This window comes from Colobus angolensis, unplaced genomic scaffold (assembly GCF_000951035.1).
Source record: "Colobus angolensis palliatus isolate OR3802 unplaced genomic scaffold, Cang.pa_1.0 Scaffold289, whole genome shotgun sequence".
Classification (NCBI taxonomy): domain Eukaryota; kingdom Metazoa; phylum Chordata; class Mammalia; order Primates; family Cercopithecidae; genus Colobus; species Colobus angolensis.
The window spans coordinates 1,293,443-1,313,463 of NW_012116143.1; the positions used below are offsets into that span (position 1 = coordinate 1,293,443).

General features: G+C 39.2%; 1 protein-coding gene across 1 annotated transcript in view; it reads right to left on the reverse strand.

The window, feature by feature from the left end:
* Positions 1–20,021, reverse strand: part of PRKCI (protein kinase C, iota) — an 85,007-nt gene that overhangs the window by 12,372 nt on the left and 52,614 nt on the right. The window contains exons 7-14 of the mRNA XM_011949000.1: positions 19,831–19,885; positions 17,538–17,596; positions 11,872–12,048; positions 11,005–11,102; positions 10,297–10,383; positions 8,056–8,191; positions 1,398–1,485; positions 299–424 (exon numbers count right to left, since the gene is read on the reverse strand). Coding sequence (XP_011804390.1) covers positions 299–424; positions 1,398–1,485; positions 8,056–8,191; positions 10,297–10,383; positions 11,005–11,102; positions 11,872–12,048; positions 17,538–17,596; positions 19,831–19,885 — 826 coding nt within the window. The remainder of the gene's footprint in view (positions 1–298; positions 425–1,397; positions 1,486–8,055; positions 8,192–10,296; positions 10,384–11,004; positions 11,103–11,871; positions 12,049–17,537; positions 17,597–19,830; positions 19,886–20,021) is intronic.

Below are 20,021 nucleotides of genomic sequence, written 5' to 3' on the forward strand. Positions count from 1 at the left end.
GTGGTGTGCGCCTGTAATCCCAGCTACTCGGGAGGCTGAGGCAGAAGAATTGCTTGAACCAGGGAGATGGATGTTGCAGTGAGCTGAGATTGCACCACTGCACTCCAGCCTGGGCCAAAGAGTGAGACCTTGTCTCAAAAACAAACAAAAACAACAACAAAACCTAATACAATGAGTCAGAAGTATATTTTCCAGATTATGCTCATTTTTCTTACTCAAAGTAGTAACCTGAATCACTCTCATTTGTACTCTAGAATAGGTTTTTCTCAGAGAACCTCTGTAAAATACTCCAAATTACCTTGGAAGAGATAATCCTCTGTGTTCTGGTCAGGGTTATCGGAGCTCCCAACAATATCAAATGGAGACCTTCCTGCCATCATCTCAAACATCAGCACTCCAAGAGCCCACCAGTCAACACTGAAACCTTCAGAAAGAAATTTTAAAGCAATAAATTATACAGTTTGCGTTCTTGAAAGTTAGTAACTGGAGATTTTATCACATAAAGGAAAAAGAAACAATGAAAAAGGAAACTAAATGCATTCCTACTATCATGGTAGGCATTGAATATTATAGAAATGCTTCACTTACAAGGGTAGGCACCTAAAAGATAACTTTAAAAATAAAATTATGAGGAAAAAAACCTTTCTTTTTCCATGTATATCTACTTTCAGACTCATGCCCAATATCTAATATTGTGTGCTGAGGATATAATTAAATTGTATTTCAGAGTTATCTCCTTGGTCTTAAATTTGATCTTTTGCTAGCTGATAAAGACCAGTGAAGGACAGTGGACGCAGACTCTGAGCAGCTTTCACAAGTACCACATTCTCCTTTATATCTGCTGAAGGCAGAGGGCCAAAACCCAAAAAGTCAAATGTTTTCTCGGGTGTATCTTCGGGTGCCTGAGATATAGTTAATCTTTCCACCATCTTTCAGATTCCTGGGGGAAATATCACAGGAAATCTGAAAAATCTTCCAGGGGTTCATGACTCTGGAGTCACATGGGTGCTGTTCTGAATCCTTGACCTTAGACGAGTTATTTAAACTTTCTGTATGTCAGTTTCCTCATCTATAAAAGGAGCATTAACAGTACTTACCTCACAGCGTTAAGAGGATTAACTTAGTTAATATATGTAAACTGCTTAGAATAGTGCCTGCTACTGCTTAGTTTTGTCACTAATAAAACATTATTCAGCTTGGTAACCCCAAATACTGTCAAGGTCCCACTGTCTCTGATTTCAAAGTCTGGGGCTCTCTGTGTAGTTTTTAAAAGGATCAAGAATGCTTATATTAATAAGATGATATCAAAATGCATTAGTGTACTGTAATGCAATTGGCACCACATTTAACCACCCATCTAGCAATAGCTAAAATAATACCAACAATTTATTTATTACCATAATCTTCTCCTCTTAAAATTTCAGGAGCAATGTAATTAGGAGTACCACAGAAAGTGCTGGTTGTATCTCCTGGCCGTAATCCTTCCTTTTATTAAAAAGAACAGAAAGAAAGAATGAGATAAAAAATTCTGTTTTAAATTCCCCCTTTCTATTTCACCTATCATATAAGTTCAGCATCTGTAGTGATACATTAAACTCACTTAACATCACTAGAACAATTGCCTTTATTATCATTATTATTATTCACAGGGTCTTGCTTTGTCACCCAGGCTGGCATGCAGTGGCACGATCTCAGCTCACTGCAACCTCCACCTCCTGGGTCAAGCAATTCTTGTGTCTCAGCCTCCTGAGTAGTTGGAATTACAGGCAGGCACCAACACACCCAACTAATTTTTGTATTTTTAGTACAGACAGGGTTTCACCATGTTGGCCAGGCTGGTCTCTATCTCCTGGCCTCAAGTGATCCACCCATCTCGGCCTCCCAAAGTGCTGGGATTACAGGCGTGAGCCATCATGCCTGGCAACTGCCTTTATTATTAAAATCACAGATCACAACTAAATAGCTTGAAGAACACCTGTCCTCATTAGATGTTGTTAGAGTTGATTCAATTAAGGTAAGACTTGCATTTAAAATAATTTACATACAAGTTAAAATACCAAAATTTTAGTATTAGTAGAATAAGGCATATTTCATGAAGAAAAGAAGCATTTTAAATCTCACCTCCTAATACAACCATTGATAAGACTACAATATTTTCCTTCTGTTTAATTTTCCTAAGAACACTTTTTCTTTTTTTTTTAAGACAGAGTTTCACTTTTGTTGCCCAGGCTGGAGTACAATGGCACAATCTCAGCTCACTGCAACCTCCACCTCCCGGGTTCAAGCAATTCTCCTGCCTCAGCCTCCCAAGTAGCTGGGATTACCGGCGTGTGTCACCAGGCCCAGCTAATTTTGTATTTTTAGAAGAAAATGGGGTTTCTCCATGTTGGTCAGGCTGGTCTCAAACTCCTGACCTCAGATAATCCACCCACCTCGGCCTCCCAAAGTGCTGGGATTACAGGCGTGAGCCACCACATCTGGCCTGTTGATTTTTTTTTTTATTTGCCTTGTGGCCAGAGAATGGTTTGAGTATTAGTTCACTGGAATACACTGAGATTTCCTTTATGACCTAATATATGGCCAGTAGCCCATGTGTACTTAAAAGGATATATAATCTTTACATGCAGGGAGTCTCACTCTCTCTAATGTCTCTCTTTCTTCTCCCTCACTCCACACATACATATAGATCTACATATTCTACATATATATATATATATAGGTATATAAAAGCTCTAGCTTCTTTCCAAATCTTTCTCTGCCTACTGATTTTTAGTATGTGTGATGTATCATTTTCTAATATAGATTATTCTCATATTAACTTTTCCTATCATGATTGGAGATTGTGAAATTCTCATACTAATTTTATCCCTTTTTACTCTTTGTATTTTGAGACTGTGTTGTTGAGTGTATGCAAGTTTATATTTGTTACAACTTCTTGGTGACTGCCCCATTAATTATTGGGTAGTTCCTTTACTATGCCCGTTATTGTGTTTTGCCTTAATTTTTTCCATCCTGTAGCTATTAAAATACAGGCCGGGCATAGTGGCTCACGCCTGTAATCCCAGCACTTTGGGAGGCTGAGGTGGGTGGATCATCTGAGGTCAGGAGTTTGAGACCAGCCTGACCAACATGACCTCAGGTGATCCGCCCACCTCAGCCTCCCAAAGTGCTGGGATTACAGGCGTGAGCAGTGCGCCTGGCCCTTCCTTCCATTCTTGTCCCTGACTCACCCAGTTCCAACTCCCTAGAGGCAACCACTATTATGTGGCCCTCCAGAGATATTCTGAGCATGGTGAACATATTTTTCTTCAAATTTCACCCTATTATATATAACACTGCTATAAACATCTAGAATAAATATTTAGTAATATGTTGTGACTCCAAGAATTTTTAAAATGATTTCTAAAAGGGATATATATGCTATTTTTAGTGATGTGAATATGGTTTTTATTGTTTTCTATTATTGGCAATGGAAATACATTCTCATGATAAATGACATGTACTTTCAGTGCACTAGTCAGAGGTAAGAGATGTATTCTGTTAACTTGTAACAGTTATGCTTAATCATTCACTTGTTGAGTGAATGTCGGAATGTAGGTTCACTTGCTGAGTTTTCTACAGCATAACATAGATGTTATTAGAATTCCTCTGTTGATTAAAAAAACACTTAAAGGCACATCAGTTCATAAAACCACTAAAGGTTTCCACTCAAAAAATCAATGTTCATAAAACATTTCAAACATAACTCTAAAGATATTAACTCAAGTTTTCATCACTATCCTCCGCAATCTTTATAAAGAAATTCATCCAACACTTGCATGAAGTCAAGCTTCAGGTAAGTTAAATGTTGACTCTAAGTCATAAAAGAGCATTCAAACTTTTGGAGGGTGAATGTCTCATAAACTTACTTTTTTAAATTTTAGAGAGAGAGAGAGAGAGAGAGAGAGAGAGAGACAGAGTCTCACTCTGTCACCCAGGCTGGAGTGCAGTGCAGTGGTGTGATCTTAGCTCACTGCAACCTCCGCCCCACCCTGGGTTCAAGAGATGCTCCTGCCTCAGCCTCTCAAGTAGCTGGGATTACAGGTACACGCCACCACACCTGGCTAGTTTTTGTGGTTTTAGCAGAGATGAGTTTTCACCATGTTGGCCAGGCTGGTCTCAAATTCCTGACCTCAAGTAATCTGCCTGCCTTGGCCTCCCAAAGTGCTGGAATTACAGGCATGAGCCACTGCACCCGCCCTAGGCAGCTCTTGGAGAAGGGGGAAAGGCAGAAAGGGAGGTAGGAGGCCATTTGCTTTAAAGACCTACTCAGTAAAGATCTCAAATTTATCAAAGACCTGGACTAACTTGATTGAGGATCCCTGTAAGAAATGAAAATGTATAAAAAGCCAATATTATTTTCCAGTAAGGGTAACAAAAGACTAAGAAAGACAAAAAGAGAAGTCTTTTTTTTTTTTGGAGATGGAGTCTCGCTCTGTCGCCCAGGCTGGAGTGCAGTGGCGCAATCTCAGCTCACTGCAACCACTGCCTCCCGGGTTCTTGCCGTTCTGCTGCTTCAGCCTCCCGAGTAGCTGGGACTACAGGCACCCACCACCATGCCCGGCTAATTTTTTTGTATTTTTAGTAGAGACAGGGTTTCACTGTGTTGGCCAGGATGGTCTCGATCTCCTGACCTCATGATCCACCCGCCTTGGCCTCCCAAAGTGCTGGAATTACAGGTGTGAGCCACCTCGCCCGGCCAAGAGAAAAGTCTTAATTCATTTTTGTGATTATATTTTCTTTTTTTTTTTCTTCCTTTTTTTTGAGACAGAGTCTCACTTTGCCACCCAGACTGGAGTACGGTGGCGCAATCTCCACTCACTGCAACCTCCGCCTCCCAGGTTCAAGCAATTCTCCTGCTTTAGTCTCCTGAGTAGTCTCCTGTGGTCCCAACAGGTGTGCCACCACACCCAGCTAATTTTTTGGTGTTTTTAGTAGGGATAAGATTTTACCATGTTGGCCAGGCTGGTCTCAAACTTCTGATCTCAAGTGATCTGCCTGCCCGGGCCTCCCAAAGTGCTGGGATTATAGGCATAAGCCACCACACCCTGCCCATTTTCATTGTTTAAACAATGCAGTAATTCCATTAAAGCTGTTATTTAAAAATAACATTTTAAAATGTTATTAAAATGCATTAGTGTACTGTAAGGCAACTGGTAACCACATTTAACATAACATTTTAAAATAACAACTTGAAAAATACTGAAATGTAAACAGAATCAACGTGTGATGCTACATAACAGAACGACACATAAAAGAATCAGACAACTCTGTATGTTAAGACTTCACCTAAGGTTATAAGCATTTTATAGGCATTATAAGCATTGTTATGTCTTTTTGTTTTAAACAGGATCTCACCGTCACCCACGCTGGAGTGCAGTGGTGTGAACACAGCTCACTACAGCCCCAGGCTCAAGTGATCCCTCCATCTCAGCCTCCCAAGTAGCTGGGACTACAGTGTAATTTTCCTATTTTTTGTAGAGATGGAGTTTTGCCATGTTGCCCAGGCTAGCGTTGAACTTCTGAGCTACAGCGATCTGCCTGCCTCGGCCTCCCAAAGTGCTGGGATTACCGGTCTGAGCCATCATGTGTTACGCATTTTTTATAAATATCTTCAGCCAGGAGCTGTGGCTTGCTTTCCTTGTTCAGGTAACTGGAACAAAATTATCCTCACATAGTAATAAGACAAATAAGTGAATGTAGGAACTGCATTCCCCATTCACCTGAGGAAAGTGCCTCCAGAGCCTGGAGATGATCTAAATGCTAACATTATGAACTCCTGGGTTTGAGACTAGCCTGGGCAACACAGCGAGACCTCGTCTCTATTTAAAAAAAAAAAAAGTAAAAATAAAATAAAAATAAAGATCTTTAAGTGACTTTATAATATCTATCATAAACTACAATAAAAGTTTTAGTCAGAAATCTCTCTTCATAAACCAAAATATTTACTCGGAATATCCAAGAGGCAGAATTACTGGATCAAAGAACACGGCCATCTTTAGGATTCCTGATAATTCCCCATCAAACTGCTTTTCAAAAGGTTTGTAACAATTTTTTTTTTTTTTTTTTTTGAGACGGAGTCTTGCCCTGTCGCCCAGACTGGAGTGCTGTGGCGCGATCTCGGCTCACTGCAAGCTCTGCCTCCTGGGTTCACGCCATTCTCCTGCCTCAGCCTCCTGAGTAGCTGGGACTACAGGTGCCCGCCACTACGCCCGGCTAGTTTTTTTTGTATTTTAGTAGAGATGGAGTTTCACCGGGTTAGCCAGGACGGTCTCGATCTCCTGACCTCGTGATCCGCCCATCTCGGCCTCCCAAAGTGCTGGGATTACAGGTGTGAGCCACGGCACCCAGCTGTAACAATTTATACACACACCAGTGACATATGCCCATTTCTTTAAACTCTTGTACATACAGACTGTTCTAACTTTAAAACCAGTATCTCACAGGCAAAAAAAAAAAAAAGTCTCATTGTTTTAATTTGTACACTTCGTATGAAGGTTAATACTCTCATTGTTTTTTGTTCAGTTTCATTTATTCTTGGGGATAAGACTCCTCTATCACTGTCACTTTTTTTTGAAATGAGAAAAAATCCCTCAGGGAAAAAAAATGACACAGAGATCAAGAGTATCACAAATATAAGTGATAAGTACACAGGGGTTCCACTCCCTAAGCTTTCTAATTGTTTATGATTGAAAACCTGTATAATAAAAATATGTAAGGGCCGGGCATGGTGGCTCACATCCATAATCCCAGCACTTTGGGAGGCTGAGGCGGGTGGATCACCTGAGGTCAGGAGTTCGAGACCAGCCTGGCCAACACGGTGAAACCCCATCTCTACTAAAAATACAAAAAAAATTAGCCAGGTGTGGTGGCAGATGCCTGTAATCCCAGCTACTCGAGAGGCTGAGGTAGGAGAATTGCTTGAACCTGGGAGGTGGAAGTTGCAGAGAGCCGAGATCGTGCCATTGCACTCCAGTCTGGGCAGCAAGAGCAAAACTCTGTCTTAAAAATTAAAAATTAGCCAGGGATGATAGGGTGCACCTTAATCCCAGCTACTTGGAAGGCTGAGGCAGGAGAATGGCTTGAACCCAGGAGGCGGAGGTTGCAGTGAGCCAAGATTGTGCCACTGCACTCCAGCCTAGACGACAGAGCAAGACTGTCTCCAAAAAAAAAAAAAAATTAATTAATTAATAAGTATCATGGGAAAAGTGCGGCTGAATTCTGTACATAAAATCAAACATAGTTTAAGTGAATATTTTATTCTTTAATGCATGGTGAACAAATAATAAAGTTAAATCTTCGATACAACTAGGTTGTCATATGCCATGTTATTAGCATTTAGATAATCTCCAGACTCTGGAGGCACTTCCCACAGGTGAACAGGGAATGCAATTCACACATTTACACACTGGTTGTTGTTTATGTGAGGATAATTTGGTATCAGTTACCTTAACAAGGAGTAGTTCCTTACGCATTTTGTGGGAAAATATCAGACCTTTAAAATGGAACACTGTTATAAAAAGAATAAAACATCAAGAAATAGAGAAGACATATTCTGAGAGTAACTAAAATTCTTGTTTTATCCTATTATGCTTTATGTCAGATGCTTAAAATTTAAATATAAAAAATGTTTTACTTCTGAGGAAAATCCTGAATGCACTATATAAGATTCACTACTAAACAAAAATTGGAAGGTCATATACAAATGGTTGTGTTAAGCAGTGGAACTGCAGACAATTTTTATTTCCAAATTTTCTTTAATTATATTTCAACTTTCAAAATAAAAAGTTAGGTATAATAAAAAGAAATTAACTCTTATTTTAGTACACATAACACAGAAGATACAAATTTTGCAAATGTTGTCTTTGTGCTAGAATTCCACAAACTTTCTTAAGTAAATTAGCAACATTAGTAATCATTTCTCCACCTTTAAACATGAAGTTATTTTACAAAGACTAAAGACTTTTTAAAATAGCCGCTGAAGACCTTTTGAAATAACTAGAAAATTTTCCTCACCTTACACATGCCGTAGTCAGTGAGTTTAATGTGGCCTTCAGAGTCCAGTAATACATTGTCCAGTTTCAAATCTCTATAAATTATCCCTCGCTCATGAAGATAATTTAATGCTAGACTGATTTCTGCAGAGTAAAATCTAAAATAAAACAAAAAATAAGTCATTTGATTCAACCATATTTAAGTTCTACATTTGCAACCAGAAACACAAAAATTCATATCAAAACATATTTTTTTCTCCCAGTGATATTAGGAACAAATTTTAAAAAAGAACTGAAGAACCACTTTAAAACATCTGAGCCCAAGACATAATTGTAAAAGTTCCTGTCTAACTTAAACTCACATTTTTCATAAAGCTATTAATTTGATAAGCCTCAAACAGGGGTTCTTAATCTGGGTCCTTGGGTGAACTTCAGGCAGTCCATACTTCTACAACTGGGGGCAAAGGTGTATGCACAAATGTACATGCACTGTCTACAGAGTCCTCAAAGCTTCATCACTTCTCTAAGGGACCCATGATCCCCCGAGAAGGCTAAGAACCACTGACGGGGTCAAGAATAGAAAGAATACTACGAGTTGACTACTCAAAACCATAAAATCCTCATGAAGGTTTTAGAAAACGAATTAAATGAAAATACTCTACAACTATAAAATTCAATATTAAACGAAGAACTTAAAAAAAAATGCTACCAACTCACTGGTAACAACCCAGAACTTCTGGCCTGACTAATGAAAATGGAACGCCTGAGCTGATGTATGGCTGCTTTGGTGGCATATTATCATGATCATGTGTGGAGGGACATAGCATACACCTTCGAGCTACCTAATTCTGTGATTTGGGAACTTAAGCCCTTATCCTGGGCTTTCGTTCTTACAAAAGCAAAGATGGTATAAAACCAGAACTGGCACATTAATATAGTAAAAACCAGACTAGCTTTCCCACATTTAACTGAACAAACAAGGAACAAATATTGGCTATGCTTGCAATTCAAAATATCATCTGTGGCTCTGCTAGAAGGGTGACCATTTGATAAGGTATAAATACACAATGAAAATAAATGAACACCAGAACAACAACAAAACCCAAATAAAAAACCCAGCTTGGCCTCAAGATTAGATAAGTACAATTTATATCTTCTTATGAAATTAAAGATTATCACTTTTTGACAAGCAATAATGAAGTAGCAAATTTTCCAAAAGTTTTTAATTTAAATGAAATTTCTAATATTTGTTCCCTGCATGATAATTACATACATACACAAACTCACGTGCTACATTTTGGCATTACTCTTGTGAAGTAGGAAAGGGTGAGAATTACTGCTGATTATGAATAAGAAACAAAACATGGTACTGATGGATTAAACCTTTTACTCAAGGCCATGATCCCTTCCCACCTATCTCCTCCAACACAAAAACAATTTACAATCTTGTATATTAATATCAAATTAAGGGCACAAAATTAATATTCAATACTCTTTTTTTTTTTTTTTTTTCAGATGGAGTCTTGCTCTGTCATCAGGCTGGAGTGCAGTGGTGCGATCTCGGCTCACTGCAACCTCCGCCTTTCGGGTTCAGGCAATTCTCCTGCCTCAGCCTCCTGAGTAGCTGGGATTACAGGCACCTGCCACCACAACCAGCTAATTTTTGTATTTTCAGTACAGATGGGGTTTCACCATGTTGGTCAGGCTGGTCTCAAAACTCTTGACCTCAGGTGATCTGTCCACCTCAGCCTCCCAAAGTGCTGGGATTAGAGGTGTGAGCCACTGTGCCCAGCCAGAGGGATCATTTAATTACTCTCAAGTATGTATGAATAGCACTTCTATCGTGAAAAACTCTCTGAGAGACCACTACAAACCTGAAAAGACTAATAAGTGTTTATTAGTCTCAATTATTTAAACGGCTGATGCTAAACAGACAAAATATTTGAAAAAGATTGGTTTTAGTAGACTAAAGGTTTCCCTTTTAATACTGTTAACACTTTTCAATTGCTTAGGAAGCACTGTGTGCATGTGTACGTACACGCATGTGTATAAATGTAAAATCATATACACTATAATTGTTTTACACATATATGTTTTACACTTACATATATAATGTAAAGTAACTTTTAGCTCAGCTTCTGCATGACTTATGAAGAATTAATTGTAGAAAAATAAATTATTTATCTACTGTTTCCAACCTCTGCACATAAAAAGCCACAAGGCCCCGAAAAGAAAACAACACAAACAGTAAACAAAAACTCACCTGGCATGTTCTTCAGGAAGTTTTCTTTGTCGCTGCATATGAAACATTAGGTCTCCACCATTTACATACTCTATAACAAAGAACAATCTAAAACACAGGAGAGAACCCATGAAATCAAGATCCAAAATAAGGTAGTGTAACTTTGCATTTTCAGAAACCATCACGACAGACAGCATTCTCTACTATTTAGCCTTTAAAAAGATGCCAAAATTTTGGCAGAAACAAACAGTATCTAGGGTATGGAAGATACGGAAGATACAAGAAAGTAAACCAGCACGATAATAATTTTGTAACCGACTACTTCTGTTCTAAAGTAGTACCACTTGCAACCCAGAGTCACTCATTAATATCCTAATTTCAGCATTTGCTAAATAAGTAATTTTTGACTGTCAAGGTATTTTTCTTCCTTGTTAAACTCTAGAAAATTTTAAGTCATAAAACTAGAATATTGGGGATATTTAAAAGGTTGGATTTCTATTGCCATAATTATGACATGGCTATTTCTTTTTCTGCCTAAAGTAGGTCATTTCCTAATGCTGATCTAATATCAAACTGATATCATTGATGTGAGTATTATTAGCAGGAAGTTACAAGCCTAAACTGTTGCGTCCTCCATGATGTCTACTTCATGAATTAGAGCAGAAAGGTTCTAACTGTGTCATATGACCAAAAATATGAAGCAATCATTCTATTATCTTTCAATCTTACCTGCTTTCTGTCTGAAAGCAAGAATGCAGCCCAACAAGGAAAGGATGATTGGATGCCTGCTCAAACACATGCTTCTCTGTCTGTACCCAATCAATATCCTGTTTTGAAACATGTAAGAAAGCTATGTCAAACTGATATCACAATTAATGATAAATTTGCTCTGAGCAATTCAATGGTTGCAAATGCAATGGTTAACTAGGCTAAATATCAAAACCTTTGATAATCATGAAACGAAAATTTACAAACAAAGAGAAAAATAACACTAGTAAATCTTTCAGTATTATAAAACTGTCTAGAAAAGTTTTACAAAGCTCAGGTATTTCTCCTGATAATAATGTGGCTTGATTTTTGTTTTTCTAAAAAAATCTAATAATCAAATTACTTTAAATATCTTATATAGTCTATAAGAAAAGTAAACTGAAATAATGTATTTCATTTACTTAGCACATATTTAGAAAAGCAGAATGAGATAATAAAGCACAAACATAGAGGTTTTCTTTAAAATAGTATTCTTGGCCGGGTGCAGTGGCTCATGCCTACAATCCCAGCACTTTGGGAGGCTGAGGCAGGCGGATCACTTGACATCAGGAGTTCGACGCCAGCCTGGCCAACATGGTGAAACCCCATCTCTACTAAAAACACAAAAATTAGCTGGGCATGGTGGTGCATGCCTGTAATCCCAGCTACGTGGGAGGCTGAGGCAGGAGAATCACTTGAACCTGGGAGGCAGAGGTTGCAGTGAGCCAAGATTGCACCACTAGCACTCCAGCCTTCCAGCCTGGGTGACAAGAGCGAAACTCTGCCTCAAAAAAAAAAAAGAATAGTATTCTTAAGCAGTTTAGAAACAATAAAATATGCAGTGCTTACCTCATCATCATTAACAAGCTCTTTTTTCACAACTTTCATTGCATAAATACGATCTGTTTTTTTTAATCGAACCAATAGTACTTTGGCGTAACTTCCTCTTCCTATTACCCGCAGCAAATCAAAATCCTGAAGACCTAAACTGGATGAAGCTTTGCCACTTTCCCTGGTGTTCATTGCCTGTTGAGAACATTTGTATCAGAGTTATAATGGGAAATGCTTTGCATAGTACATTATATTTCTAACACCTAGTTGTACCTATAACGATTTAAGGATATTTTCCTAACAGAAATATGTTTTAAGTTCTTAATATTTTTCAAATGTCATTCCAAACCATATAATCTAACTACCCAGATTACATGGATGAATTCTGAGATAAGAGGGATGGTAATAAGAATGGGGAGGGAGTTGAAATCACAAAAATATTGAAGGATGTCTTAAAAAGGATATGATAACTTTCAGGTATAGAGGCAATAGAGATGCAGGAATTTAAAAAACACATTAACCTTGGTGACCAAGAGATTGGGGGTACCACTGACAGGGAACGTGAAGTGTGTGGCTAGGATAAGATTGACAAAGTTACTGGAGAGAACGATTGGGTTTTTCATAATAAATCCAGATATTATAATGAGACATCAAGATGAGTCTGCTGGAAGCTTGATACATAAAATGTAAGCTAGTGAGAGCGCACATTCAGAGGCGTTTTTGGATGCTATAGACAGAAAACAAGCAAGAAGTAGTTCAGAGAATGGAAGACATTCTTTTCCACAGAATACCAAGGCCCCTCTGGGACGACATAGTAAGCCTTAAAATTCATTCACAACTACAAATGTAAGCTTCTGGCAATTTACAGAGAAGCCTGAAGACAGTCTTTTATTAGATGCCTACAAAATCATCAGCACACAAGGGACCCATGAGAATAAAGTATGAAATCTCTGAAGTGAAGAATACCAAGAAAAGCAAAGAGGAAATTCTGAGAAAGATAAAGAAACCTGCAAGCACAAAACTGAAAGAAGGGTATTAGAAAAACTGAGTGAGAATGACAACTTAAAAATTTAGAAATAATAATTTGGGCTGCACACAGTGGTTCATGCCTGTATTTCCAGCACTTAGGGAGGCTGAAGCAGGTGGACTGATTGAACCCAGGAGTTCAAGACCAGCCTGGGCAATGTGGCGATAAACCTCATCTCTACCAAAAAATACAAAAATATTTTTTTTCAACAACTGGGTGTTGGTGGTGTGCACCGTAGTCCCAGCTACCTGGGAGGCTGAGGTGGGAGGATCACCTGAGCCAGGGAGGTCAAGGTTGCAGTGAGCTGTGATTGTGCCAGTGCGCTCCAGCCTCTGTGACAAAGTGAGATCCTGTCAATAATAATAATAATAATAATTTGATTTGGTAACAAGGTGATAGAGTATATTTGAACCCTCCAAATCTCAAATCTCATGCTGAAATGTGATCCCTAGTGGGAGGTGTTTGGGTCACAGGGACAGATTCCTCATGAATGGCTTTGTGCATTCCTGTGTGGTTAATGAGTGAGTTCAGAGTGTGGCACCTCCCCTGACTCTGGTGCTCCCTCTCTTGCCATGCGGCACACCTGCTTTTCCTTTGCCTTCTGCCAAGACTGAAAGCTTCCTGAGGCCCTCACCAGAAGCAGATGCTAGTGCAATACTTATTGGTCAGCCTGCAGAACCGTGTGCCAAATAAATCGTGTATAAATTACCCAGCCTCAGGTATCCCTTTATTCCTTCCTTCATTTATTTATTTAAGAAAAGTTCTTGCTCTGTCACCCAGGCTGCAGTACAGTGGCAGGAACATAGCTCACTGCAGCCATGAACTCCTGGGCTCAAGTGATCCTCCTGCCTCAGTCTCCCAAACAGCTGAGACTACAGGCATGTGCTTCCACACCCGGCTAATTTTTATTTATTTGTTGTAGACATGGGGTGTTTTGCTATGTTCCCAAGGCTGATCCCGAACTACTGGCGTCAAATGATCCTCCAGCTCCAAAGTGCTAGGATTATAGGCTTGAGCCGCAACACCCAACCTTCAGGTACTCCTTTGTAACAACACAAAACAGACTAACACACAAGGATAAATAAAGCAGAGTGAAAAGAAACCACGTTCGGGCAGGTTAAGAAAGAAGAGAATTGTAAGAAAATAAGTCAACATATAGACTTGAAATATGGCTAACTGGAAACTATAAAAGAGAATCAAGTGGAGCAAAAAAGAGCAGAGTAAACTTCATGGACACAATAATAAGGCTGAATGAAATGACAGAAGCCACATAACAGTGAAATGTCATCTTCAAAGGGCCTAAAAGAGAAGAAAACAGCTGACTTAGAATTCTCTATCCTGCAAAAGCAGCTCACAAAGTGAAAGTGAAAGAAAAACATTTTCAGACAAACAAAAACTGAATGGATCCATCACTAGTAGGCACTCACTAAAGGAAAAACTAAAGTTCTTGAAGGGGAAAAAGCATGATCTCAGATAGAGGAACAAAGATGTAGGAACGAACGAAAAACAAAAAGGGTAAAATGTGGGTAAATCTACTTAAGGAGTAACTGTTTAAAAAAACAAATATACACACACACAGAATTTTAAACTCTGACAATAATAGCACCCAAAGGCAGGAATGGAAGAGGAATGAATTTAAAGTGTGCCAAGCACTGCATTTTCTAGAGAAACAGTAAAAGTGTTATTTGTAATATTTTTTAAATTCAAATTTTATCTTAGAGGGGCTATGTGTGTGTTCGTTACATGGGTATATTGCAACCAGGTAGTGAACGTGGTACTGAATAGGTAGCTTTTCAACCCATGCTGCCCCTGCCGCAAGCAGTGTCTGCTGCTCCTACGATTACATTTATGTGCGCTCAATGTTTAGCTCCTACTTGTGAGAACATGTAGTATTCAGTTTTTGGTTCCTGCGTTAATTCATTTAGGATTATGACCTCCAGTTCTATCTATACTGCCACAAAACACATGGTTTCATGTTTTCTTTGCCCAATCCACTATTGATGGACTCCTAGGTTGATTCCATGTCTCTGCTATTGTGAACAGTGCAGTGATGAACATACAAGTGCATGTGTCTTTTTGACAGAATGATCTGTTTTCCTTTGGGTACATACCCAGTAATGGGAGATTGCTAGGTCAAACGGTAACTCTGTTTAAAGTTAAGAAATCTCCAAATTGCTTTCCAGTGGCTGAGCTAGTTTACATTCTCACCATACAAGCATTCCCTTTTCTCTGCAGCCTCATCAGAATCTGTTGTTTTTTGAGTTTTTTTTTTTTCTTTTTGAGATAGTGTCTCACTCTGTCACCTAGGCTGTAGTGGCACAATCACGGCTCACTGCAGCCTCGACCTTCGGGGTTCAAGCGATCCTCCCACCTCAATCTCCTGAAGAGCTGGTACTACAGGGGCGCAGCACTGGACCTGGCTAATGTTTTATTTTTTTGTAAAGACTATGTTGCCTAGGCTGCTCTTGAACTCCTGGGCTCAAACAATCCTTCCACCTCAGCCTCTCAAAGTGATGGGATTACAGGTGTGAGCCATCACGCCCAGGTTGACTTTTTAGTAACAGCTATACTGACCGGTGTGAGATGGTATCTCACTGTGGATTTGATTTCTATTTCTCGATAATTAGTGATGATGAATGGTTTTTCAGGTTTGTTGGCTGCTGATAGGTCTTATTTTGAGATATGTCTGTTCATGTCCTTTGCTCCCCCCACTTTTTTTTTCTTTCTTTAAACAGAGTCTTGCTCTGTCGCCCAGGCTGGAATGCAGTGGCATGATCTTGGCTCATTGTAACCTCTGCCTCCTCAGTTCCAGTGATTCTCATGCCTCAGCCTCCTAAGTAGCAGGGATTATAGGTGTGTGCCACCACGCCCTAATTTTTTTCTTTTTTGTATTTTTAGTAGACATGGGGTTTCACTACATCGGCCAGGCTGGTCTCAAACTCCTGGCCTCAAGTGATCTGCCTGCCTCTGCCTCCCAAAGTGCTGGGATCACCAATGTAAGCCACCATGCCTGGCCCTTTGCTCATTTTTTAATGAGGTTGTTTTTTGTTGTTAAGTTCCTTATAGATTCTGGATATGAGATCTTTGTTGGATGTATAGTTTGTGAATATCTTCTCCCATTCTGTAGGTTGTCTGTTTACTGGTAGATTTTTTTGGTGCACAGAAGCTCTGTAGTTTAATTAGGTCCCATTTGTCCATTTTTGGCTTTGTTACAATTGCTTTTGGAGACTTAACCAAAAATTCTTTGCCAAGGCCAATGTTGAGAGGGTATTTCCTAGGTTTTCTTCTAGGATTTTTATAGTGTGAGGTCTTACATTTAAATCTTTATTCCATCTTGAGTAAATTTTTGTATATGGTGATAATAAGGGTCCAGTGGTGACACATGCCTGTAGTCCCAGCTACTTGAGAGGCTGAGATGGGAGAATTGTTTGAACTCAAGAAGTTGAGGGGTAGTGAGCCATCATTGCACCACTGCACGGCTGCCTGTGCAACAATCCTGTCTCACAAAAAAAGAAAAAAGACTTTTTCAGACAAACAGAACAAGAAACTAAAACATAACATCAAACAGGTGACTGATAGGTTTCTTCAAAATAATACAGGAGTGAGGGAAGTGAGTAGACAAAATAAGGCTGGCCATGAATTGATAGCTGTTTTAACTAACAACAGATACAAAGGCTTTTGTTATATTATTCTGTTTACTTTTATTTATGTTTGAAATTTTTGGCTGGGCACGGTGGCTCACGCCTGTAATCCTAACACTTTGAGAGGCTGAGCTGGGAGAACTGCTTGAGGCCAGGAGTTCGGGACCAGCTTGGGCAACATAGTGAGACTCTGTCTCTACAAAACAGAAAATGAAAAAATTAGCTGGGTTGGTGGCACATGCCTACAGTCCTGGCTACTCGGCAGGCTAAGGTGGGAAGATAACTTGAGCCCAGGAGTTCAAGGTTGCAGTGAGCCATGATCACACCACTGCACTCCGGCCTGGGCAACACAGCAAGACCCCAACTCAAAAAAAAGAAAGATATGGGAAAAAGAGACAGTGTGAACTAAACTTTTCATGTCCAGAAATACACAAAAATGAAAAATTAAAAAACAGAAATACAAACATTATGGACGTAACTAATGGTTTAAAAGGTTGCTAAGAAGTCAAACTGGGAGTGGAAGGTGTGAGACACCATCATCTTTTTCACTATAAGTTTTTTTCAAAAAACTGACTATTATTGTAATCAAATAATTTTAATTAAGAATTTGTTTTGTTTTAAAAACTGATAAAATACTTAATAGTCAAAAAATAATGACAGTTAACATGTTTAATCACTTATTGTCTAAATAAGCAATTCAGGCACAAAATGGAAGGGTCTACTACATATTTTCAACAATACTACCAAGTATTTTAAACAGTATCAAATACATTGTGATATTTAGATTCAGCTATTTTAAAATGAAAATAAGCTATCTCACTAAATTATTTCCTAGTTTAAATTAGTGATTTAATTAGTAAATTAAATGAGAACAAAACTCTGGAATCATCACAAATCATTTTTGTATTTCACCATTATGATCTAAAGTCTAAGCAGGTCAATATGTCATACTTTTAAACTCCTGAGCGTTATTAAAAAGCTAATGACATAATGTACAATAAGACAAATTATCTTACCTCTTTTTCTTCACCAACTTGATCCAAACTCTCATGACTTGAAGGATTGTATGGAATTACTAAAAACCCATTTAAAAAAAAAAAGGTACAGGGAGAAAAAAACAGCAACCATTAATGAGTCTGAAATAAAAATTATCTCCTGATTTTTATTTTAGATTTTACTTCTGAATAAATTTCCTTATTTAAAACTGAATACCTGTCCCACTAATAACAAATTGTATGTAAACACAATAGTTAAATCCCAATCTTTAGTGAGGGTAAAGAGAGCAAGCATTACAACCTGGTAGCCAAGTACTGCGTTTAACAAGTACTTTTGTTATTTTTAAAACATTTCTCTTCTTTACAAATTAATCAAACACTTCCTTCTAAATGAATGACTCTGTAAGATATGCTTAAACTTTTTACTATGATTAAGACACAGAGATACAGGACCTCTGATTTTCACTTCTCACTCCATTGTACTCAAAATTTTCCTGACTACCACAATGGTGAAGTAAAGAACAGACAAGAATGGAACTTCTACTTCTTCTTTTTTTTTTTTTTTTTTTTTTTTTTTTGAGACAGAGTCTGGCTCTGTCACCCAGGCTGGAGTGCAGTGGCCGGATCTCAGCTCACTGCAAGCTCCGCCTCCCAGGTTCACGCCATTCTCCTGCCTCAGCCTCCCGAGTAGCTGGGACTACAGGCGCCCACCACCTCGCCCAGCTAGTTTTTTGTATTTTTTTTTTTAGTAGAGACGGGGTTTCACCATGTTAGCCAGGATGGTCTCGATCTCCTGACCTCGTGATCCGCCCGTCTCGGCCTCCCAAAGTGCTGGGATTACAGGCTTGAGCCACCGCGCCCGGCGGAACTTCTACTTCTTAAAGCTACTTACTTGGGGCAAAAAAACACAGCCTACATTTCACAGAGCTGATCCTTCTATGACTACGAGATTGCATCTTGTCTTTCCAGAAAAACTCCCTTGTTTTCCCTTTCTTGATTTAGTCCAGAGAAGATCATGCTGTTTCTACCTCCTTTCACTGCTCTCCAAATTTCTCAGATACGTGTTTAAGGTTTTGTACCTATCTAACATTTTCACTTACACCATCTTCCTGGAATTTCCTATATTGCATCTCTCTATCTTTCACCTAATTTCTACTTCTGATAATAAAGCTTTTAATAAAAACAAGTCACTTCGCCTGGGCGCAGTGGCTCACGCCTGTAATCCCAGCACTTTGGGAGGCCAAGGCGGGCAGATCACCTGAGGTCAGGAATTCCAGACCAGCTGGCCAACATGGTGAAACCTCGTCTCCACTAAAAATACAAAAAAACTAGCTGGGCATGGTGGCATGAACCTGTAATCCCAGATACTCGGGAGGCTGAAGCAGGAGAACCACTTGAACCTGGGAGGTGGAGGTTGCAGTGAGCCAAGATCGTGCCACTGCACTCCAGCTTGGGTAACAGAGCAAGACTCTGTCTCGAAAGAAAAAGAAAAAAACAAGTCACCTGAACACAGTCAACATGGGTCACAAAATCAGCTTCATGGTTTTCATTATGGAAAAAAACTGAGTTTGCTGAATTTAAAGGAGTCTCAAAAGAAATTTATGTGAACTAGAAAAAACAGTCATCTGTTTAGTTTACATAACTTTTTTTTTTTTTTTCAAATAGAGACAGGGTCTCCCTATGTTGGCCAGGCTGGTCTTGAACTCCTGGGCTCAAGGGATCCTCCTGCCTCTACCTCCCAAAGTGCTGAGATTATAGATGTGAGATAACACACCCCCAAAGTGCTGAGATTATAGATGTGAGATAACACACCCAGCGCATAGTTGACTTTTAAAAATGCCAAATGTGTATGTTAAATTGTGTGATTTTACCACAGCAAAATACATGTATTTACTTTTTTTTTTTTTTTTTTTGAGGCGGAGTCTCGCTCTGTCGCCCTGACTGGAGTGCAGTGGCCGGATCTCAGCTCACTGCAAGCTCCGCCTCCCGGGTTTTACGCCATTCTCCTGCCTCAGCCTCCCGAGTAGCTGGGACTACAGGCGCCCGCCACCTTGCCCAGCTAGTTTTTGTATTTTTAGTAGAGACGGGGTTTCACCGTGTTAGCCAGGATGGTCTCGATCTCCTGACCTCATGATCCACCCATCTCGGCCTCCCAAAGTGCTGGGATTACAGGCTTGAGCCACCACGCCCAGCCATATTTACTTTTAATTGGAAAGAAATAAATGTTGTTAAACTTGGGTAAGAGAGTCACCTAAGTAAGTCTTTACATGCTACTCTGTGAATGAACAATGGGTTGTGCCAGTACCGCTCTTACCTGTCTGTGCATGGTCAGAATGCATGGATGACTGATCCATGGGCATCACTGGTTCCTACAAACATTTCCAAAGACACAGTAACTCAGTGGAGTACCTCTATTACACCCAGAAACAACACTACTTCAACAATACAAATTTTGAAAGAATATAACTTAAGTGAGAATTATATTTACTTTTAATTTTGTTTTAT